Source organism: Micrasema longulum, unplaced genomic scaffold (genome assembly GCF_059751315.1).
Source record: "Micrasema longulum isolate JH-2025_06_02 unplaced genomic scaffold, ASM5975131v1 h1tg000502l, whole genome shotgun sequence".
Lineage (NCBI taxonomy): Eukaryota > Metazoa > Arthropoda > Insecta > Trichoptera > Brachycentridae > Micrasema > Micrasema longulum.
Genome location: NW_028277699.1, coordinates 216,286 through 242,096, shown reverse-complemented (window position 1 = coordinate 242,096; position 25,811 = coordinate 216,286). Strand labels below are relative to the sequence as shown.

The 25,811-nt window shown below is 30.8% G+C and overlaps 1 protein-coding gene across 1 annotated transcript in view; it reads left to right on the top strand.

Annotated features, from left to right (window-relative positions):
* Positions 1-25,811, top strand: part of LOC148281034 (ras-specific guanine nucleotide-releasing factor 1-like) — a 67,297-nt gene that overhangs the window by 2,537 nt on the left and 38,949 nt on the right. The window contains exons 2-8 of the mRNA XM_088227429.1: positions 573-858; positions 7,835-7,929; positions 8,765-8,833; positions 11,494-11,607; positions 13,456-13,562; positions 21,716-21,863; positions 25,449-25,556. Coding sequence (XP_088083555.1) covers positions 840-858; positions 7,835-7,929; positions 8,765-8,833; positions 11,494-11,607; positions 13,456-13,562; positions 21,716-21,863; positions 25,449-25,556 — 660 coding nt within the window. The 5' untranslated portion in view covers positions 573-839. The remainder of the gene's footprint in view (positions 1-572; positions 859-7,834; positions 7,930-8,764; positions 8,834-11,493; positions 11,608-13,455; positions 13,563-21,715; positions 21,864-25,448; positions 25,557-25,811) is intronic.

The following is a 25,811-nucleotide window of genomic DNA, read 5'->3' as shown; positions in this document are numbered from 1 at the left end:
CAATAAATGTGACGTTTTTCGTCTTGTTAGGATATTATAAAAATATGTGTTGTTTGATAATGTCAAACAACATCAAGGCAAAACGCGTCACATATATTTTTTAAAAATAAAAGAAGAAATTAATCCAATAAAAGGTTTTTTTGTTTGGATATCTTACCAAATTTAAATATGGAATCCAACAATTATCTGCATTTACAATAAATAAGTAATTTGTGTTGATATACATTATTTTGGAATCCTTAAATGGAAAAACAGATTTAACAAAAGTGATCCTTCCTAAGCACGAAAATTCTTAGTTAGTCAGAGCCTGAAACAAAGAACCTCTTTATATTGTTAAAACTCTAAAATAAATCAATTACAAATGTGACACCTGAATAAGAAAAAAATTAAATTGTTGAATATCATAAATGGGTGAATGATATTGATATAAGGTGCGTTTTAATTTCCTTGCGTAAAATGTAAGTGAAAACTGAGCCGCGCAGAGTTGAAATACCACTAAGTGCTCACGGTTTCCCGGCTGAAAACTTATACGTCATCAACGCTACAAATCACGATTCCTCCTTTAATTCCAGGATTTCAGGATGACTACGCGCTTGTGTGTTGAAGATGAAGCGTGACGTATTGCACACGCACACGCGCATTAGGCTATCGCGATCAACAGGGCCACGTCGGGCTGGTGTGAGTGCGGGCTTGGGTGTGCGGGTCTGTATTCGCTCTCGGTACGCGATACATCTACAGAGTATCGAGACGCTTTGAGGAAGTAAGACCTGTAGAATGTAGCGGCCTCGGAGCTCCTACACTTAAAACTTACTCAATTTCAAGTGGAACTGCCAGTGAAAATGTTTAACACAACAACAAGTAAGTGACATCCTAATATCTTAATAATGACCTTCCTAATGTTCCAAATTTTGCTGGGAGAAGCGAAAAATGTGTATTTGTCTTGTTTGTTTTTTCGTTTATTTAAATAAAAACGTTACGAGTATATTTATTTTATGACAAATATGCTCTGGTATTTTTAAAAGTTTTAACTATATTTTCAAATGATTAATATTTCTTTTTGTATTTTTTGCTGCCCTTATTTTTCTGCGGTTAAAAGGCCGAGACATTGGCTCAAATCTTCCGGGTTTGATTTTTCTGATGAAATAAAAAAACCTTGCTCTTGAACTTTTTAAGCTCAGGCGTTCTGTTCTACTGTAGTTACCATTGCAAGAATTATTTTGATGTGCTATGCTGGAACAAAAAATAGTGTTTTAAAATAAAAGTTTAAACCTCAAACGCAATTTTAAAATATGAACGTTATAAACATTTAATTTATTTTATGTCAATCACTGAAATATTTTTAATGAGTACATTTGATGTGTTATTTTCGATAAAATTTCATCTTTCAATAATAAATTGAAGCAGTTTTTAACGTAGGTACGTTTGCATTATATAATTTGGTATATTAGAAAAGAATTTTGTTAAAAACATGCTTTAGAATATTTTTAAAAATTGGAGTCAGTAATTTTTATTTTTGTGATATATCAAACACCTAGTTGGCAAATTATTACTACGGTTGTATGCGTTTAAAAAAAAAAAATATTGGCACATGTAAAAAAAATAGTTGAAAATAAAACGTTCTCGTTTTTTCGTTAGGTCCAATTTTTATTTGTTTTTAATAGTTGAAATCCTAAAATTATTACCATTTATCTTAACTGACTTAAAGTCAATAGAGCAATTTTTATTTTTAAGATAAGAATATGTTTTTCCCAATGTTCATCCGTTTAAATGACTATGAAAAAATCAGCTCAAACTTTCATCCATTACCGAAAATTTAGTCAATACAGAATCAATACTTTAATTCATTTATGAAAGTGACGTATCAAAAGACGACAAAGAAGTCGAATGTAAATAAAATATGAAGGTATCTATTCGTCATGACACGCATTCGAGTAACAATAAGTTGAACTGTGAACAAAAATAGGTCAAGGATTCTAGGTCACCTGTAACCCAGTTATCAGAGTTTGCCAGGAAAGTGGCTGTGTTCGAGAGCAACCCTCGTCCGCAAGATACGGTTTCAGGAATATTTCATGAAACTCGCAGCTTTGAACTGAAAACTTTAATTTTATGAATATATTTTTTTTACAAAAACAATAGTTTCCATTTGACGTTTAAAATTTGGTTATGCTGGAAAGGCAATTAAAACACTTGAGAATTTTTTTCGACATCATCTGACAATCAATAATTTACTTCGAGATAGAGAATATTTTAGTGAAGGAAATATTGAGGTCCGGGCATTTACTTGGCTCAAAATATTTGTTTAAATGTACAAATAATGCATTAAAAATTGTCTTTCTGCGTGCATTGCTTTTATTTATTATGTACGTTTACTTTCAACTTTTTTTAAAGAAAAAATGTATTTTAAGGAAATTACGCAAAATAATTTTAATCGCGTACCAAGTCAAACACTCAATCGCTTAGGCATTAAAACCATACCCCGACAATTTTAGTATTTAACGTGTAATTTGAGTTTATCGATTACTCACCTGACTGACAGCGGATGTCTGTTATATATAGTTGTATATTTATATATAGTTTACAATACAAATACGAGTAACGTAATCAGTTATGGTTTTGCCTGTTCGAAATTTGCCTGTTCGCCTGGTTATGTATTCACTTTCGGTAATCAATTATGAAGTATAGTTCGCTGCTCTAGCTCTTGTATATTCAATAGACTATTTTGCAAATCTTACAATAGACAACTTTTTGTTTTTAAAGTCAAAAAAGTAAAATCAGTAAGTAGAGAAAAAAACGCACACAAAAAAACGCTGAAAATGCTATTTTATAACGAAAAAAATATAATTCTTTAGCTACATGTACGCGTAATAAAATAATTAATATATATGCATTCGTAACATACAAGAACGTACAAGAACTGGTGCAGTGAGTTGTAATTATTCATAAATATCATCATCATCGTTTCATTCAATGGAGCAAAGGGCACTTCATTGGCACACCAATCACAGCGTATCTTGATCATTTTTGTTGCATGAAGGTAAGATGATCAGTCTTACGCTTCAGGTACCAGCCCAGGGACTATGAGATGTTTTAAATTAATATTTCATATCAACCATGTCAGGAATCGAAGCCGAGACCTCTTGCATAGGAGGCAAACGCGCTGACCATTACAAGACGATGCCAATAAATCAATAAATATACAAACACCTTTATTCTAACATAAATAATGTATTTGTTTTTATCAATTTTCTTTCTTTTTCTAACGTCAAATTTATTTGTTGATATTTTTACATAATAAAAAATCAATTTCACTTAAAAATATTTTTCTAAACGTATATTTTTTTACGTTTTTTCAAAATATGAAAGTATTACTTCTTTACAATATTTTGAATATTCTCATTTCGCCTGTTTATCTGGGAGAGCTCTTCCAACCTACATCATGACATGGACCATCTCTTCACTCTAGTAACAAGAAAACCCTTTTAATACCTCTTCATTGCTCTTTTTTTCTTGCCCCCTTTTTTACAGTAGTAGCTGTTCAATTGTGGAATAATCTACCCACTAATGTTAGTGACGTCAGAGGGTGAGAAATTTTAAGTATGAAACAATTCAATCTGATGAATCTCACCCGCATAAATAAAGGTTTCAGCTCTTTAACTTCACAAACATCAACGGATGAAAGAATCGAAGGAATATAGATGTTCAAACATAGGCAAAATGGTGAATGTTAGACAGTGTGTAAAGTGGCCACTTAAACCAGCCAATGACTGGTCATAAGCCCTGTAGATGCCTAGACTTTTATATTACTTTCTTTAAAGTGCTATTCATCTCTGTTGTAGTATGTGTATAACATTTATCAAAATGTTTTACCACAAATTGAATGATTTAAATATTAATAATAATATGTAAAAGTAGATTGTAAAAGAAAACAACATGTGTATCATTTTAAGTAACTAAATTAATTAGTTAATAAAATTAAAAATGTTTTTTGTTTAAAAAGAATAAAACAATTTGCTCCACATCAGGCCAAAAAGCTCAATTCCAGGGGTAAATTTAACCCAGGTTTGAGAAAAATCATAATACATTTTGTGTTCATACCGGAAATTGAACCCGCAATCTTTCGTGCGTGAGTAGTGTCTGAGCTTTTATACCACGGAGGTTGCCAATTTAGTACAAGTTAAATTTATTTTTAAACGATACGAGGGTTTTTACTTTATGTTATATTGAAGTTCTTTTTGCCGATTACAACACATTATAAAAAATGAGCCTGTTTACAGCCTTAAGAAAAAGGGACTAATAAACAAAGTATTTACTAGCTGCCAAATACGTTTTCTTCTTTTTATGTTGTATGGTACCTTAAAAGATTTAGTCCAAAATTATTATCGAACACGAATTTTTCTTTTCAAGCGTATGACTTATATTTTATTATTTAAAACTATAAATAACATAATACAAAGTATGTTTTACACGGTTTTATATAAATAAATTACATTTCTTGGGATTCGGAACTTAAATAAAATATACACATTAAAAAACTCATATTCAGAACAAAAAAGAAACAAAGCAAGTTTTACATTTTTTATAACTAAATATATTACAACAGTTAATTAACCAATGAATTTTACTAACACAAACAAATTTAAAAAGTTAAAACGCTTTCAAGAATGGAGGAAGTGGTAAATCAAGGACTAAAGGAGAGGAAAACGTTAACATCACATGCTTGTGTTGTATTAAAATTATTTATTAATTCAACTAAACATTAAAAATGAGTTTAATTTACATGTTTTACTTTAATATTTCATTATCATAGTGACCTCAGTACATGAGTATATAAGTTTGTTAGTCAAAATTCTTGATGTAAATTCTTAATTCGTAGTAATTTATTATAGAAACAAAGGATGATTGATAATTTAATCTACAAATTTGGAATATCCAGTGACCTGTTACATCGCTTTCGCGACATCTTCGAGACTGGTATTTTTATCAAAGAGTTCAGTGTAATTATACAAAAACAAAGATAAGGATTGAGAATTCAAAATTATATGAAAGTTAATCAAATAAAATTATTTTCATCTTATATCAACTTATTAGCTTAACCAAAAAAAAATGTTAATCATCCTTAAGATAAAAATAATTTAATTAAATTTTGAACCCTCTATCTTTATCTTTGTTGTGTACATATGCGTTATACGCCTTAATAAAGAAACCAGTCTTGAAAATGTCACGAAAGCGATTAAATCGGTCACTGGATATTCCAAATTTGCGGATTAAAGTATCACTCGTCTTTTATTTTTATAATAAATAACAAAAGTATGATTGCTTTTAATTATATGGCTACATATATGAAAACTGAAAACCCATTGTATTAAAACTATTAAGTGTAAACGTTTAAAATGTAATTAATTGTAAGGAATATGTTTTATAAGTATATATTTTAACACAAATTTATGAACTTATTTTTTTATACAAACAACACAGTTTTAGACATAGGTCTATAAAAACCTTGTAGGAAATAACTATTAAAATGTATTCTCTGTATGGTGGTGTTAATGCTTCTGAAAGATTTCCCATGGCTAATTTACATGCAAAACTAGGTTGTTTTATTGTTACGGTGAAGCCCATTTAATTATATAATGTTAGGTGATTAGTTTGTAACACTGCGATTCACTGCTATTCACTGCAATATTATATAATGAGTACGTGCATCAAACGACTATCTAAGATTTAAGCAACACTTACCATTTAAATGAGAACCCAAAAAGCAGTCAGCCATAGAAAAGTGAATCTGAAATATAAGCAATTTATGGAAAGAGTAATTAATTAATAACTGTTGAAATGCTTTTTACTTTGACAAATGATAATTTATCGATAAATTCATTAAAACATTATTTTAATTGTGTATTTGACAGGTTTTAATAATTTTTAAAGTTTGGCTGACCACACAACCGCATTTTGCAGAAAAAATCCATCCCTTATAAAACTCTGATATATGTTGTTTCAATAAATTGTGTTTATTTGTATTTAGTTGTGTAATTATAAAAAATCACTTAATATTTTTTTTAAATAACTATAAGAAAAAAGTTAATCAAGTGTGAAGAAATTTTGGTTAATTTTTAAGTCTTGCTGACAACACAATCTGAAATACGCATTTTGCAGAAAACATTTAGATCTAATATTTCATGATACGTCATTCAAATTTTGAATTTATGGGGTGAAATTCTGTATTAAAACAAATTGATTTACTTAATATATTTTTATATTAGCGAATTTATAATATTAGAACACTTACGTTTTAATTTGTTTAAAAGAAATCGATTTCTGTTGGCATAAAATTTCTAGTTCTGTGGGCGTTTTTTCCAAATTAAGAAATTTCGTTTTTATCATCAACACTATTTCCAGAAGGTGATTACAACAACCTTCGTTTGAAAGTGGCCTGGCTGTTTTAAGCATAACATAGGATTTTTCCTCAATGCAGGACCTATTTGCCCTCGATGATGCTAGTGTGGAAGATGATTGATCTGTTTACGGCTTACTAAGATAGATGGCTCTTTTCTGAGCTAGGATTACCAGTTTTAGACTCTTCCTCTTGAACTATTTTTTGTGATAGGTATTGGTGATTTACGTACTCCCTTACTTAATCCACGTCCACCCTCTAAATGGAGAATTATATATTCTCTGTAGGCTTCCAATTCCTTCATCAGTTCTGCGTTCAGTAATTCAGATGCGAGCTGTCGACAAACTGTCAGCATGAAAGATGGGGCTCAAATGTTTCATAAAGTAAACAAGTAAGATACATATATTGGGACATCCATAAAATGCATCCTAACCAATTAAATTGCCTTTGCTTTATGATAATATATAATATGTTTTTGTTAATTGTCTTTTTTTTCTTTCTTTCACAAAGCTAAACAACCACAAATCCGAAATGTATTTGATGCCTTATAGTTTAAAAAAAATATATATTTGGCCCTTAGTCTCATGCCACAATTTGCATATGTATACAGCTTAACCACCACATACCGCACACCGCATCTGAGGACAAATGTTTCCTTGACGGTGCCAACATAGACAAAAAAAAATTGTTGCCCAACTAGGAAAGCTGACCAAAGGGGCTCTTTGTAATCTGGAAGCCTTATAATAACATGTACTTCATTGTATTGATAAAAAACGGAAGTGAAATTTAAAAAATGTGGGATTAAATTAATTTCAGGTGTACGGGAAATAAATAAAAGTATATGATATTCTTATATTTTTTATTTTTATGTGGTGCATTTTCATTTAATTGGCATATCCATCTTTTCAAAGCTTCCATTTAATAATTGTCTTGTCAATTTTCTGTACTCCTTGTATTGATTCCGGGATTGGTTTGCAGCAAAAATCTTTATAATTATATAGTATTAAACATTTTTATTTTATCTTGGTCCTTAACAGTTCTTCTTAACTATATAAGTAATGCAAAGTTTTCTTAATTTGATCGAGATGCTTTCATCAGGGTAGTTAAGTTCTGGCCTCCTACAATTCATTCCTTAATATGAGTGCACGTAGCAGGTTTTTGTGGCACAAATTATGACAGATAAAATTAGCACATCTTTTGATATTGTGTTTATCTAAGGCTGATTTTGACCGATTCTTTCTAGTTGCGCATCATTTGAACAGTGATGTGATCTCTCCGAAAAACTCCTCATACTTTTTTTCTAATATCATATCTAAACGCTTCTAAACAACGCTTCTTTATTACACTAAGGCAACGTGTTTTGTAACCATTCTCTGTTTTTAAAAAAAACATATGACCAGGTACATTAAAGCTTCAGATATACAATACTTGTTTTTTTTTCAGATAAGATGTTAAGCCCCAAGATGCAACGCGCAGTGCGCGTCAATGATGCGCAGTTACTTCATTTAGCCGATCGAGCGCAGTATGATCACACGCAGGTAAAATAATGTTAATTTATAACTAGTAATTTGTCAGTGGTCGAAATTGCGTTAATCTTTTAAATTAATTTATTGAATTATTTATTCGTTTAAAAACAACTTATTTATCTGCATTAATTGATACATGATGAGACTGAAAAATCAGTTTAAGAAATTATGTAGGTTTGCGATATACATCATTTTAGCCTGATAACTTTTATAAAAAGATTTAAGCATTTAAACATTTAGCTTAAAAGCTTGTCTCTTTTTTGAAAGGTAACCACTATAAAATTTATTACTTATAATGATAAATTCTATAGAAAAAAAAACATGAATCAATTATCTAATTAAATTAATCAATGAAAAAAATTGTTCTATCTTCATTCATTTTATTAACTAATACTTTTTGGATAAGTGTACTTTCGTCTGTTTTCGTATCAAATTAGTGCAATCGTCATATAATGTAATTTAGTTATTTTTAAGACGTTCGTAATTTAATGATACGCAAATTCGTTCAGTTTTATAAAATTAATTGCTTATATAGGCACTCGTATAAATAAATATTAGTGTTTTTATTTGCAAATGCAAAAATGCAATGCAGTCCAAAAAATTTTATACAAACGTCGTATGGTGCTTTTGAATGCAGAATTTAAATCTATTGAAACATGTTTTTTTTTTTACATAATGTTTTTAATCTATGTTTTTGACAACCTAATAACAACCAAAATTTAAAAAAAAATCGATTCTAGATAAACGGTTTTTAAATAAAAAAAAATTTTTCGTTAAATTTTGAATAACTGCATATTTTTGGAAAAAATCTTTATCGTTTCATTATTCATAGAAAAGTCTTTTCCAGGTGGGATATTTACATAAACGTACGGCGGACAGTAACAAATGGCAGCTACGTTGGTTTGTTTTATATCAGGTAAAAATCTTATTCTTATTAATCCCATTAATAAAAAAACCTTTTTTTTTTACTGCTTGACAAAAGAACATAGCCATCACCATTAACTTATCCGCACTATACACCGTGAACCGCTGCATCGGTCCATCAGTAACTGTCCAGGAACTGTAAAATATTGCAACGTTGAAATACACTGATTAAATATTTGATGTCTACACTGTTGGGATCAAACCGACATCGACCGTAAAGCAGACGAAAGAGCAGTTATGGTCAAATTATGTTAATGCACTTACTATATCAACTCGTATAAGGACAGTCGTAGGCAAATGTCGAGAGACGCCACGTTACAGCACGCCATGACACTTGCTTGCAACACAACCACAAAAAAAAAACACTAGGATCAATTCCGCCTCTCTAGCATCTGCACCATAAACTCCGGGCAATGTGAGCTATACAGGTCGTAGCAGATAGTAGGGAGGACGATTGCAAATCTTCGGTGCCACCAAACCGGAACCAACCTCCTAAAATACAGAAAAACCTTACAGAAAAACCCTGATCGTCCTGTTAGGAGCTTTGGAGTGAGGTTTACAACCTCATTTTTCTATGGCTTTCTGGTTTTATGCTTTCTGCATAACTACGTTTAATTTTTCTGCCTCGTGGAAAAATTTTATTAAGAAGATTGGCGGAAATGCTTGCAGACCGACTTTATGATTTGTGTCCATTTTAGTGGATCCTATGATAAAAAAGTGTCCGCGAACGTGTAAAAAAACGACTTTTCCCATTTACAAAAATTAAAATATTTAAAAATAAATCACTCATACGGGGTGCGAGCGTATTTCACAGACATTTAAAATCAAAACATAGCATGCAACAAAGTTCGCGTGTGGCGAGTCAAAAATCCTTCTTATTAAACAACTAACTATGTGTATATAGGTGTGGTTACATACAATAATGTCGTTTTAAAGCTTGAAAATGAATAATAATATATTCGTTTAAATAAGCAGAACCAAAGCGATTACAGTTCTTGCATAGGAAATTTTCAGTTGGGAAAACAGCGGTGAAAAAGTCGTGCATAAAATTAAAGTATATTTTCATGTTAGAAAAATCAAATAGCGCGAATAAATTTGAAAAAATTAGAGCTTTTTTTATTTATTTGTTCAGTGAAATGACGATGTCATGTGCCTGTATGTGAAATACAGGATGTTCGGCGTAGATTTGACTGTTAAAAAAAAATAATCTTATAATAGTATATTTAACGTTATTGATTGACTTTATAATAAAAAAGAATGCGAATTTATTTTTTAAAACTTCAAATATTAAAACCCGATTCTCCGTTTTGCTGCAAACACTTTAGCAATTGACACTTCATATTGGAAAAAACAAGCTCGCAGAAACTTGTACCGGTAGCGGCAGTCTCACGTCGGATATTTTCCCGTAGAGAACTTATTGTTGAAAGTGAGTTGCTACACACGCAGAATTTAAGGTAGTTTCATTAGATACAATTGCGCGGGGTTAATTGTGTGGTCTTGGGAGTCAGTATATGTCCCCACAGAAACTGTTTGATTTTCCTGACAATATACTCGTCGCATTGGCCATTGACGCTCCAGCGTTGTGTCGAGATCCTTTTTTTATATTTTATAAATTTCTTTTTTTCCTTTTTCCACTAGAAACATGTTATGTTATTGAAATCATTATAAGGCTGTAGCTCCGGTATAAGCAATGTATCCATCGCAACACAATATCATTCAGAAGTCACTGTTTTGCGTTAACAAAATTTATTAAATAAAATACCCAATTACATCTCGCCATCGGAGTCGGAGGCAAATGGTGCCATCAAACAGTGATCTTCAGGTAATAAAGTTTAGTTACTTTAAATTGACTTCTTGTAAATTGTTCTTGCTCCAACAGCACATACCATGTTTATTGACAAACTTTTCACTGTGAAAATGTGCCTCGTCACAAAAAAAATAATTTATTCAAATTAGTCGTGGTAAAAAATCTTTTCAACGTTACTCTAGCATAGTTTTGCCTCCGTTCGTAATCATCTTCTTTCAATTACTTAATAATTTGCTGCTTATAGGGATGACATTTTCAATCTTTCTTCAAATTGATTAGTACCGAAGGCTTTTTAATGCCAGTATATGCTGCAACTTTAAATCGGATTTGCGAAAATGTGAATAACGATTTTGCAAAACTTTTGTCTCTCAAACAGTTTAGGTTTTCAAGACTCAAATCAGAAGTTGAAGGTTCCGGTTAAGGTTCATTTTCAAATTTTCTTTAGGTTTTAAACTTCTGAAGTCACGTCCGCATCAACTGGTTTGATGGCCATACCTTAATCTTGGTATATTTAACTGAGAACGAAAATTTCACCATGCCACATTCTTCTTCTTCTTAAAAAAAATTGAAAAAACTTGCGAACTTTTCTCGAATTTTTATGTATGTATTGTGTACCGTTTTTCTGAAGACGGCAAATAAAACAAGAAACTTTTAATGGTTTTTGGATGGATTTATTTTTATCGAAGAATGGCCATCGATTTGAAAATACCTGTCCATGGCGCGGTTCTGGTTCTATTTGACATACTTAACTAGACTGTTTTCTTAATACTTCTGGACACAGACAATAATTAATTTAATGATTATGAAACGAATAAACAAATAACAAGTCCTAACATTTTTTACAGAATATTTTATTTTACTATGAAAATGAGGGCAGTACGCGACCATCAGGTGTTGTTCTGCTTGAAGGAAGTTACTGTGAAAGATTGGGATTAAGAAATTCTGACAGGCAACTGGCTGTAAGTATTTATATTTTAAATGTGTTTTGTATTTTCAATGTTTGTTTCCATATTGACTTCAATTCTCGGGTTTTTGAAATCAATTATTGTATTTTTAATGGCAGCTATTCAATAAAATATATCGTTGCCATACAGGCCTCACGACTTGTAATTGGCTAAATGAAGTGGCTACTTTACGCCCTGAGTAACATTTACGATTCGGCTTGTGCTTAAACATGCCAAAATAAAGAAAAACGGAATGCAATGTTTGATAATGTCCAAATGCTTGCAGACTGACTGCCAAATTGTATTCAGGCGTTGTCTAGTAGGTGATTTGGTTCAGCCGGATGAATCTCACCTACGTGATAAAGGTTTCAGCTCTTTTACTTCACAAAAGTCAACAGATGGAAGAGTTGAGGAAATGTGGATGTTCAAATATGGGCAGAATGGTGAATGTTACACAGTGTGTAAAGTGGCCACTTAAACCAGCTAATGACAGGTCATAAGCCCTGTGAATGCCTAGACTTCCATATTCCCTTCTCAAAAATGTTTTCCCTCTCTGTTGAAATAAATTTTAAAATGGAATAGTTTGAACATCGACATAATGGTGAAAGTCGTACACGGTGTGTAAAGTGGCCGCTTAAACTAGACATTGACAAGACATAAGCCCTGTAAATACCCAGACATTTATATTTCCTTCTCCAAAATGTTCTCCAGCCCATTTGTAATATTCTAACTCTCTAAAAAGAAAAGTCTAATTTATGACTTCAAACATTTTGACACAGTTAAAAATGAACTACATATTACCTGTTTATATACTTAATGATACAACTAGAAAAAATGTCTAAGCCTAAGTAAAATCACATTTAAATCATTTTTGTCTCACCGGAAATAAAGTATTTATCTCTCAGGCGGGAGGCGAGCATTTTAGCTACTACACCACGATAGCTGTTTTATTTTTTCAATGTCAATTTTTCGTATTTTCATGAAAAAAAACGACTTGCGAGGTGTAATAGTTTAGACGCTTGACCCGGACCCGGAAGGTTCTGGGTTCGATTCCCGGTAAGAACACAAAAATCAAATTTGATTTTTCTTAAGCCTGGGTGTACTGTTTAGTAATTCACCACTGTAACTGGGCCTCTTGGTCTGCTGTGATGCAACTTAATAAATATATGCACATATTTTCTGTTATAATGACCTTGTTTAGTTTATTGAATTTCCGCTATCGCTTTCTAGTATTTATAAATTTAATGTGAATTAATTGTATTAAAATATCAAATTTTGGGTCATTATTTTAAAGTTAATTTATTTTCAAGGCTGTGTCTGATAAAAAAAAAACATTTTACAATATACCCATTTTGAATCGCTGTTCTTTCAAAATTGCGAGATTATAAAATGAAGTAAATACATGAGATAAAAAAATCGGTTTTCTAGGTATTCCTCTTAATAAATATGCTTAAAAGCTTTATGTAACTAAATTGTAATTACTTTTCAACCGGCAGATTACGCCTTTTAACCAAACTTAGGTACATTGATAATCATATCAATAACGTGGTTTTACGTAGTATTAACATCAGCATGAAGGTACTCATTATGTCATTATATTTTAGCTTCACAAAAAAAAATTGTGTGATTTTTAACGAAAACAATTTTTTTTTAAATTGTCTGAGGCATATTTATTTAAATTTTTAATTGCGCAATTTCGAACAACATCGTTTTTTAATTGCTAAATCACATGATTTCCTAACATTTTATCATTTCACAATCTTAAATGTCAATTTCATTTATTTTTAATGTCAGTTCCTTGTTTTTCTATTTCTTATGCATTTACCTTCAAAGCTTTTCAATTGTACTTATAATTGTTTTCAGCATTGTTTCACAATATCCTATCGAAGAGAAAACCAACGCCAATACGAATTAAGGGCAGCTTCCGAAGCTGATTGCGTTCACTGGATTGACGCAGTACGAGACGCAAGGTACGTCATAATTCTAAGTAACTTCTAATAATAGTTTTTCTCATTATTGTCTTTGCTTTTCTTTACCAATTATATTTACAAATTTGTCATACAAATATTATTTTATTTTTTAATTTGAATGAAAAATATTTCTAGCTTCGATTGTTTAAAAAATTATATTATTTAATGACTTGCTACTATTTTGTATCAACGATTCACGGAAATTGTATACTTATAATGCCATATTAAACAGTCTCCATGAACTCGGTCATAGTTATTCCCATGTATCGGATATATTTAATGTAGGTATTGTTTCCAGAGATCAAACCATTTAAACTTTTTAAAGAAAAGTAATTACAAGTTTTAGTGTTATTATAATATGGAACAATAACTTGACAATTTTCTTGTTATTTTATTCATAGAGCACTGTAATATTACACTTAACGAAGTATATCTTGATCAATTTTTGTTGGATGTAAAATGAGTTGGCCTACATATTGAGAATCGAACCCAAGCCTTCTTGCATGGTAGACAAACGCGCTGGCCGTTTGGTATGACTTCGAATGAAAAAAACTTTTTATTTGTTTAGTTTCATAAAAGTCAAAAGGTTTGCTCTAGTTCATTTTAAAAGTTGTATTAGGAATCGATTTGGCTACAAATTATTTAAGAATAAAATTTTTTATTAGTTCAAAATTTAAGGTCTCCGTTATCGTTTATTTATTTAGAACACTTTATATACATAATGTTTATATACATATAAGGGTAGGCATATTGCCTTGAAGCAATTTATTCATATCTACCCAAACTGTTTGATTTGACAAAATAAATAGTAAATTTAAATCTGTTGCTAAAATACTCCTTTTACTTTTAATTTTTTAATAAACAAAACGAAGATCAAATATATTTTTAAGAATGTAAGATATAAAATATACAAATTAATTTTAATAAAAATTTATATTTTACTGTAAGAAGTGGGATGAAAGAATAAAAAAAAGGAAAACTCAAATATTTAGATCGTGGTTTCACTTCAATCATGATTTAAATGTGCATAAAGGGTGTCTACGACATTAGTTGATGGATTATTTCACTATGGTTTATTTAGTAATAAAAAAACACTGAACCTATAGAACGTCAAATAATGACTGTATTTATTTGAAAAATTACTACTTGAAGAGGTACGTGGAAGGTGAAATTTAGTTTTAAGTTTTTCTTTTTCCGCGGACATTTTTTTCTTACAATATGTAAATATTTAATTTTTATTTTTATTATGGATTGTTTAAATTATTCTGTATTTTATATTTGCTTGCTATCTTTTTTCAGTTTTATGTACACATTATTACTTGTTACTATATTATTATTATTATACCTTTATGTAAATATTTTTTTGTCCCAAAATGAGTTTGTTGTAACTCCTGGGAGTACAAAAAAGAAAGAAGAAAGAAACTCAAATTTACTATTCATTGCCTGGAAAACTGCAGTAAAACCTCAACTTCTTAAATGGATGGCCTTTGTATTTGTCGACATGAAGACTGAGAAAAGTTATACGTGTTTATTCATGTACATACTATCACATTTTCTGGGTAGTTTGTTTTAAGGAACATACAAGCCCTAGCCATATGAATTATTCAGTTCATTGAATTTTTGTACAGGGTTTAGTTCATTCTTTGATGATCGTTTACTTTCTGAATACCAATTTTCCTTCAAAACCAATAGACAGTATTATAAACGAGGTATTTTTAAAAATTTTATAGTAATTGTCTTAGAAAAAAACATTAAAAAATTTAGAAATGTTTGAAAAATCTCGTCATTATCATCATAATCGCAACCCATGGTGCAAAAGGCACTGTCTTGGTAAACTAAATGCAGCGTATTTCAATAATATGTTCCATACAGGTACGATCCTACACTTCAGGTGCTAGTCCAGAAAAAATGAAATATTGCAGCTTAAACGACCTTTAAAATCAGTACAATATATCACGTCCACCCGACCATCGAACCCAAAACCTCAAAAATTACAGGTGAATGCGCCAACCACTACATAACAAGGTGGACTTTTATACACGTGATAACCTTATTCAGGTTTCTTACCCGAGAGCAGCCATCGAGTCAAAAACACCAGTCCAAGGTTCTGGTTCTATTTCACAAACAAAACTTGGGTTTTCATTCGCTCAGATACAGAGAAAATATATAAAACTGTCGTATATGAACAAAAAAAACAAATTTAGAAAAGAATTTGCAATGAGTATTATTAAATTAGTATTTGTTCTTCATACAAAGATAATTATAGGAGATAAAAAACTATTTGTATTATATTTGTGACTGCTGAAGATATTTTAGCCCAAATAATTCTTTTAACCTACAACCCTCTCCGCCACATAGTCAAATAGTTAGAGCGTTTGCCTACCATTAAAGAGTTCTCAGGTTCGATTCCCGACACGGTTGACATGAAATCATATTTACAGAGGTGTATTTTCGCTGGAATATTTGATACGTGGTACGATGGTGGTTACTTACCATGTTTTTTTTAGGTGAAGACTATTAAATTTGATGGAAATGTTTTTGTACACCGAAAAAAAAAATTACAAAAAAAAGTACTAAAGAAAAGAACATCCGATCTCCTGATCCGGAAACAGCGACATTACCATAAGGACCTCCAATGTAAATTTTAACATTGAATTATTTTTTTTCAGTGCCTTTTTTGGCATCAAAAAACAAGAAAATAACGTTTGAAAAAAAACTTTTCAGAAAAAAAATGTAACGTGACATGTTTAAAATCAGTATTGAAGTATGTGACCATAAGACACGATTTTTTAAAAAGTTGTTTTTACACCAAAATACTTAATTGTCCCTTGACTGGCACCTGAAGCACAATACTGATCATCTTTTCTTCATGTAACAAAAAAAATATCGAGATAAAATGCGGTTGGTTAGCCAATAAAATGCGCTATGCGCTATTAGGTGCAGATAAGGAAATGATAGCGATGATAAAAATATTATTATGGTAAAAAATTAACGTAAACAACATGTAACTTTGAATACCTAATGTGACAAGGAATATTTAATAAGTATTATCTAGATTTGGAAAATTAATTAAACTATGAAATTTATATTTGAAGTACAAATAAAGTATTCTTTCATAAAAAAAGCTTGTATGGCTTTAAAACAGGTCGGTAAAAAAAAAATAGTTGGTAAAAACAAAGTTTTGATTTATATAACTTTTTTTTGTTATTTTGTCGTTATGAACCTGGCATAAATTTAATACTTATTTCAATCGTACTGGATGATGTTTACCTTTACTTAAAACTATTAATTTGTTTATTGGTATTAACATCTACAGCGTAAACAGTAAAAAGGTTTGTTGTTGTGCCGTAATCTTAAATTACCGTGGTTTTGATTGGTAGAACGGATGGGTACACACGCCCAAAACGATGACATGTAATATTAATCTGACGTAATTTTTGAGATTCTCTCGGCATTTCATAGCTTTCTTCACCCACATTGCAGGCTACTGGCTATAACATGTAAAATGTATGGCGCGAAAGGCAGCATCAGACTTGTGAATAATACAGTGCTCGAGATTGGCACATACATACATAAAGCACCAGAGTGAAGTCAGAACCGTAGTGGAGTTCGTATTGTTACTGCGGGTATAGAATGAAATAAGACTGGAGAAATTGCTTGGGAAACTTTGGGAAAATGCGGTGTTATTCAAGGCTGTAAATTAAAACCCCTGTAAAATACACTGAAATTCTATTAAATAATACAAATATTTATTAAAAATCAGTTAAGTGAAATAATAAAATCAATTAGCTTTACGTAAATTTGATAGAAAACTAATTAAAAATAATTGAATAAAATTACTACGTTCATTCTACTGACCCCATCGACATATTAGTACATAAACGCACTCCATAAACTCGTAAAGTAAAATATTTATAATAATTAAATTAAATTGTTAATAAATAAACCTTTGAGTAGTCATCGAATGAAAAAAAGTTATGCACTATCATTGTTTTATTTTTTACACAGAATTGTAGTTTTTGAATTAATAAAAAAATTGTATGTAGTTTTATTCCACTTTTATTTATAAATTTTCATAGTCAGACATAGTCAGACTGGTGAGAGACTTAACAAATTTCTATGTTATATACAAGTGCAAGCAGGGGTAGTAAATCATGATTTTATATAATTATGGAAGTAAAAAAGTTGAAATTAAAATAATTTAATTGTAAAAAAAACTATTGTTTTAATTTAAGTTTTGTTTGAATGTATGTAATAAAAACAGGTGTAGATTGTATAATTTTATGAAGTTTTATAATCAAAACTAATGTGAATTACATGTTTAAATTTAATTAAAATTATAACAGGGGCTACTAGTTAGTAGCAATCATGTCCCCGGGCCCTGGGGCAAATAAGTAATTCTCTGAAAGCAAAATTTCCCCCAAAATTCTGCTTGCGCTTGTATATAACATAAAAATTCGTTTAGTCTCCCGCCAGTCTGACAATTTCAGTCATGTCAAAGCCCGGTGACAGATAAAAATTTATAAATAAAAGTGGAATACAACTGTTTATTTATTTTTATTATTATGCTTTATATGCAGCTCCACCAAGAAATGTCAGCAGAAAATCTTAATCTGATAAAATATTTGTAAAAGTAGTGACACAAAAACACACCCATAGTTAGTTACTCAGTTTGTTAATTCATACCAAAACTGCATTTAAAGAACATGCATATACTACCAAAAATTGAAAGATACTAATCTATAATATAAGATAACATCTCTTCACAACAATAAAGGTTTCAGCTCTTTAACTTCACTAAAATCAACAGATGGAAGAATTGAAGAAATATGGATGTTCAAACATAGGCTAAATGGTGAATGTAACACAGTGTGTAAAATGGCCACTTAAACCATCCAATGACAGGTCATAAGCCCTGTAAATGCCTTGACTTCCATATTCCCTTATTTAAGGTATTCTCCATCCCTGTTGTAATTTGTTAAAAAAAGGTATGACAGGTAAATATTTTGCAAACAATCAATTTTTTAATGTACTTCATTGGTTTGTTATATTTAAATATTGCACACATTATGTTTTGACCAGTCTAACTTTTTTGTAAGCATGTGGGTGGCATTATTTTTTTATTCTACTTAATACAAAACAAATTGCATTTTTAATTGGGTACAATGAAGCTTTTACTGTAACTGTTTTACTGCATATATCGCGTCCGTTAACCAGATAATTATGACGTATGAATTTTTGAGACGAAAAATCCAAGGTTTAATACATCGAAGTGAATTACTTGTATTATATTTTTCAAATAAACTAGATGTTCGATCGTCACTTCAATCGTGCGTAGGAGCGACGATTGAAGTAATTTTTTTTCGTAGCAGTAACGAAATCGGAAACGAAAGGCTTCCCATGGGGGCCGTCAAACTTTATAGAATTTTACATCAGACTGCAAATTGCGGTCAAAGGACGTAGGATTGGCCAAGTTTTCAGACTTTGGATAAATAATAAAATAACTTATGAGATTTCAATATCATTTTTAATTTTGCAGATAATATTGTTTTGTATTTCATTTATTAATAAAGTTAAATGAAATAATACATGTTTTTTGTTCTATGACAATCTGCTTTTATAAATTAAGTTAATTTTAAAACTGTTACATTCCAAAAAAGAGACTGGCTCTTATGCTTGGAGAGTGGCTAACCCTAATTTAGTTATGATGTAGTTAAAAGTTAACACGAGAATAAAATGATAAATTATACAAAATAAAGAGAAAAACAGAAAATAAAAGTACAGCAATACTAATTAAAATAGAAATGTTGTTTTGACTATAGATAAAATTGTTTATTTTATATTAACTTTTAATTTATTTAGTGATAAATTAGTTTAAATAGATTTTAGTTCATCGGGGAGATCATTATATTTTTTTATGTGATTGAAAACAAAATTATTTTGACCGTGACTTGTGTGGAATTTAGTAATCTAGATAATATTTTTTTATCTGATTGACTAATTCATGTTAAATCGTTTTTTTTTTCTTTGTAAATTTAAATGATATAATTTATTTTATAAATAGTGTCTACTGTGTGAACTTTAAATTTTCCTTATAGATTTTCCGTATCGAATGTCGAGGGTTTCTCCAAAATTATTTTGATAATAATATTTTTACTAATTTAAGAGGGTTTCTAATATTGAAATATGGACCACCCCATCCAACAATACCATATTGTAAGAAATATTGTGCAATTAAGTAATACGCATTTTTTTTAACTATTGATTCTTAAATTATTCTTTAATCTAAGAAATATGTATTTAAACTTTCTATTTTGTTTAACCAGTTCACAAATATGGTATTTACGTTTTAAGTTTTGGTCTATGTATATGCCAAGATATTTTATTTTATAAATATGCATTCACGTAAAAATTGTTAACTAAACAAAAATTTTGTAAAGTTTTTGAACTTTTTCTTTTAAATTGCGATATTTATAACTTTAAAACGATTTTATATTTTTCATGTTTTTTTTTTTAATTCTCTGAATTTTGTACCGTCAGGGAATTGCAATATAAAAAAATTGTTATTTCTCATCTACGATATGAGGGTACTACTTGCAAACCCGGCAAAATCCAAAGTCTAAAAAAAAAATTGAAATTTATTGAAACTCATATAGATTACAATTTTTTACAATAATTGTAACATTGTTAGTTAAAAAACGGCTTTATTTGTAAGAAATTGACTTTTAAATTGTCAGGTTTGTTGCAAACCTGGCAACCTCTACTTAAGTACTGTAAAGTTGGAATGTATAATTTAATTTTTGTATTTCACTACTGATTTTTTACATAATTATGCTTCTGCCATCATTGCTTACGTGTAAAATATTTACTGATTATAACAAAAAATTGAAGTTTCAAAAAAAGTTGGAGTTAAGAATTGTATCAGTTTATTGTGATTTGCTCAAAATAAAAAAAAATTAATTTTGCCGGGTTTGCAAATAGTGCCCTCATATGTTAAGAATACATTGAAAACTCGCATTATATTCAAAACAACAAAAACTTTTGAAAAAAAAAACTTAATTACTTGAAAAATCAGCTTCGAAAAGGAGTAATAATTTTACACAACCAGATGGGATATAGCTCTAAGCCAAACTGATCCCCAGGAGTATTTTTTTGGTAACAATAAATTTTAAATAGCCGAAACTAGTCAAAAACGTCCAAACACGTACCGGCAGTGATGAGTTATATCAAATGCATTCTCATATAAGAGACATAGGTTTTATTTTACACCCACACAAATTTTGACGGATATTTTTTTTAAAAACCTTTGAAATTCATTCTAATTACTCATTAGGGTGTGAATTTTTAATCAAATTGAATTAAATATTTTTTCTGAATAAAAGTAACATTTTCCGTATATAGGCGGATAAAGAATACATTTTTGTATGTGAAATAGAACCAGAACTCTAGACGAGCTTCTTAAGCTTGATGGCTCCGATCAGATAAAAATCCTGAAATAGGAAATCGCGTGGTAGTTAGTCCGCCTCGCAGTGTAGATGAATGCTGAAAGTCTCGTGTTCAATTTCTGGTGAACATGAAGAATTTATTTAAGTTAGTTAATTCAATGGAAAATTTCACTGTCCTTGGTCTGGCATCCAAAGGGTATGACTTATCACATTGATTTTGTGTAACAGAAGATTGAAAAATGCTGCATTTGATGTTCTTAAACAGTGCCATTTTGCACCATTGAGTGCAAAAAAGGAAAGGGTAATGAACATCTTCAATGTTTTTGAATAATTTTAAAACATTTGAATGCGTAAATCTACCGAAAATTTTCACCGCACTTCCGATTACTATAGGGATTCTAAAAGTTATCTGAAGTTTTTAGATAGCTAAATTGAATATTCTGTACCAAAATGCGTATATTTTTATCATTTTTTAATGTCCAAAACATGTTAAATTACATGTCATCGACGGTAAAAATTCAATTTTGCCATTTTTCGAAAATAATTCAATTTTAATCATCGACAATAATTATTGTTGTAGATACTAGAATATTGTAGGTAACTCAGTTAATTTCCAATAACTGTTATTGAAGTCCTACTATAACTACACCCTATCTTCGATTGATATATTTTTGTCGCCTTTCTTTAGAAACATTTCATCTTTTTTAGTTTCAATAAAGTGGTTTTACAAAGAGAAGAGTTAGAACAACGCCATCTTCACTTACTTCAAGTTGTGGAAAGCGAACGAACAGCAAGAGAACAGTATGCTCAAAATTGTGAAGATCTGGCAGCCGAGGTAGCCAAACTCCGGGCCGAGGTAAGAAAATAAAAACATGTGTTTTTTACAATATATAGATAGTTGTACAAAAAAATAAACTTCTGGTTACTCCTTAAGGCCTGATAAAAATTACGAAAATTATACGATTTTGTTAAACGCCGAAAATTGAAAAAAATCATTCCTTTTTAAAGATACCCATAACTGAATTTAAAACATTATCTAATACGCGAACGATATTGTCCTTCCAGCAGATAGTATGGAAGATTTGCAGCTATTACACAGGCCAACACACATTTTGGTGCCTGCGATTTTTTAACTGTTCCTGAGTAATTTTTGGATGCAGAATGTAAAAAAGTTCTCAGATTTTGTCTATCAGATCTAGTTATTGAGATTTTTTTTAAAAATGTGTATAAAATTTACGTTATAACTGTTATGATATATAATATTACTATTGACAGTTAAAAAAAAACAAAGACACATGGATTTAAGTATTTATTGCAAAAACTTAATTTACATAATTACATTAGTCACTAATCACATAAAAATTTTCTTTTATACGATTTTCTAGAGTGGAGTTTACTAGGGCAGTCTCGCTGAAGGCTCCAGCAGTAGTCCGCCATCATGTGGCTATCCCATCGTCCTTGATAACGATCTTCCATAGTTTTAATATCCTGGTGGAATCTTTCCCCCTGTTCTTCACTACAATCACCTAAGTTTTCTGGAAAACGATCTAGGTGGCTGTTGAGGTAGTGAACTTTTATACTCATGTTACAGCCGAGAATATTAAAATTTGAAAGCATAACTTCCACTAATTTTACGTAATTCTCTGCTTTATGATTGCCAAGAAAATTTTGCACTACTTGAACAAATGAACTCCAAGCGTTAGATTCAGTCTCGTTCATTGATGTGGTGAATTGTGGATCTTTAACAAGTTGCCTTATTTGAGGACCATCAAATATACCAGCATTTAGTTTTTCCGTGCTAATGCCAGGAAATTTACGTGACAAATACCCAAAACAATTTCCATCTCGATTTAAGGCCTTCACAAATTGCTTCATTAGGCCTAGCTTGATATGCAAGGGCGGAAGTAAGATTTTTTCTCTTGAAACCAAAGGTTCGTTGATCACGTTTTGTATTCCTTGAATCATGACATCTCTTGAAGGCCAATTTTTGTTAACCCAGTGCTCATTTTTAGCTCTGCTGTCCCAAAGGCACAAAAAACAAGGATATTTTGTATAACCACTCTGCTGTCCAAGGAGGAAGTTAATCATTTTTAAATCAACACAAATTGACCACTGATGTTCTTCGTACTTAATTTTTCTCAAAACTAATGCTATTGTTTCATATTCTTCCTTCATGGTAGTAGAATGACCAATAGGAATTGAGCCATATTTGTTACCGTTATGTAAAAGAACACATTTTAAACTACGTTTTGAACTGTCAATAAAAAGGCGCCAATCATCTGGAGTGTATTCAGGCAAACCCATTTTTTCTAAGAGCCCTTTTATATTGTTACAGAATACCAAGTCATTTTCCTGAGTGAAAAAAGGCAGCAGATCCTTATCTCTTTTACGATAAAATGTAATATTAGTACCTCGACAAAGTAGATTTTTTTCTTTTAATCTGGATGCAAGTAATTCAGCGGATTTCTTTGAGAGATTCAGGTCTCTTATAAGATCGTTTAGTTCTTCTTGATTGAAACACTGCGGAGTTGCTAAATCTGCTTCAAAATCGCTGTCGTTTTCTGATTGAATTATTTTAACTTCGTCAGACGTTGATGTTTCTGTATCATCTTCTGTCAGTTCGGGTAGACTGCTGAATGATGGAACGGGTATTTCTTCCGAATGCACTACAGGCCTTCTTGCAGAATCTAGATCAAGATATGTCCATTTGTGTCTATTGTTTCTATTTATACCTTTAATATTAACGAGACAAAAATAGCAGTCGTCATGATGGTTCCGCGGTTCTCTCCAAACCATTGGTACACCAAACTTTAGGCACTTCTTCTTTCCAGTTGTCCACTGTCGCAAATGTTCAACACATGTTTTACATATGAAATGTGGGGCCCAAGATTTATCTTGATCTCCTAAATGAACGCCAAAATAGGCAAGATAAGCTCTTTTCACAAAGTCAGAAATCTTTTTTCTGCTCTCTTTCAAAGTGTATTCACCACACACATAACAAAAAACATCGGGATGATTTACACAGGTACGTCTGCTTGTGGATGCCATTGTTTCAGTTTAGTGTCTTGGTACTACAAAACGACCAAAATTTACACAAAATGATAGCACATCTTTACTTGGGAAAACTCAGTAATATACTAAATCAAGTACAGCCAAGCAGGTATAGAAGGATCGGGTCATAGGCAATTACAGGTATAAAAGTAATTAAGAGCATTGTATTGAGTAGTTCCTAGTATAGGAACATTGGATCAGGGACAATTCCAGGTATCCATTTGGCTAATAAGATTCTGGGAAATTTCTATTTTGACGATTAAGTACATATTTATCTCTTTATTTGTTGTCCTTTATCAGAAAAAACTATATCATTTAACCTGTAACGTGTATCTCAAAAACTAGAGCTGATAGAAAAAATCTGGTGGCATTTTTGGAATCAGCACATTAAAAACATCTAAAATCAGAATTAAAGAACACCAAATTTTTTTTCATTTTGTTGGCCTGTGTTATTGGACAAAATGCCCACGGCTAGTTTGATTAAAGGGCTAGAAATAAATATTTCCAAGACCAGACGTATAGTTATTCGGAAAAAGTCTGAAACTTTCTGTATGACTTTAAAAATTAAAGCGCAGCTTTTGAACAAGTCCATCAATATAAATATTCAAAATGCTGGCTGAATGATAAATGGAATCTTTCACAAGAGATAAAAGTCAGAATAAAATTGGCGCAAGACTGCTTTTTCAGGATGCGGGATTTTCTTTGTAGTAGATACCTTAATTTAGAACTTCTAATGCGCATTGTACGATGTTACGTCTTCTCAGTACAGCCATTTCTAAAAAAACGGCATAGTGAAATAGCACAATCGTATGATTTCCGTACTTTTTATCAGATTTTAGCCTAAAATAATATTTAATATTTTTTATTTAATGTTATTAGCTCTTACAAGACTGTGCTAAAAAAATCTTCTCCAAGCTGTGATGTAATGTCTTGTTACATTTAAGCTAGGGTTTCCTAGGACATTGGTACCCGTATTTTAACGGCCGTAGTGAACGGTGATGCGGTGGATAACCGTCGTAACGGTGACTAGAGTGTGGTTTCCTAGGAAAACGGTGTTATCAACACCATTTAACACTGTTTCCCTAGGAACCCACTCTCTAGCCGACGTTACGACGGCTGTCTACCGCATCACCGTTCACTACGGCCGTTAAAATACGGGCACCGCTGTCCTAGGAAACCCTAGCTTAAGCAAAATTAAATATATTTTGAAATACGGGTATTAATACACATATATGCTCGCATATTAAAGTGTATTATATTTTTCCCATAATTCATTTAATCAATCACATTATAACAGGGAAATATTAATATTTTTTAACAATTCAATATTATTAAGGATCTATGAAATACTGTCTGGTAAAAAAAAAACATATTTTCCATGTTTATCTAGCTTTGCGCTTTGAAAAGAGAATGGGGTCCTGGAGGGCGATCAGCTCCTACGCCTTCAGCACACCAACAACTGGATGCGTCGGAATTGAAAAAAATCAAGAAAGTTCAGGTAAATGTTATTCAACACTAATTAACTAACCGACGGAAACGAATAACACTAACATAAATACATAATTTATGTGCTGATATGATACATGCTATTAAAACCTAACACCAACATGCACTGACTTTAAAAATATGAATTTTGGAGGATCAATAGTTAAAATAAAAAAGAGTGGTGAAAGGGAGAAGAAAAGTACGAGGCTCGCACAGAGACATGCAAATTGTATAGACCCAAAAAGTTTTATTTTTTTTTACTGATAAT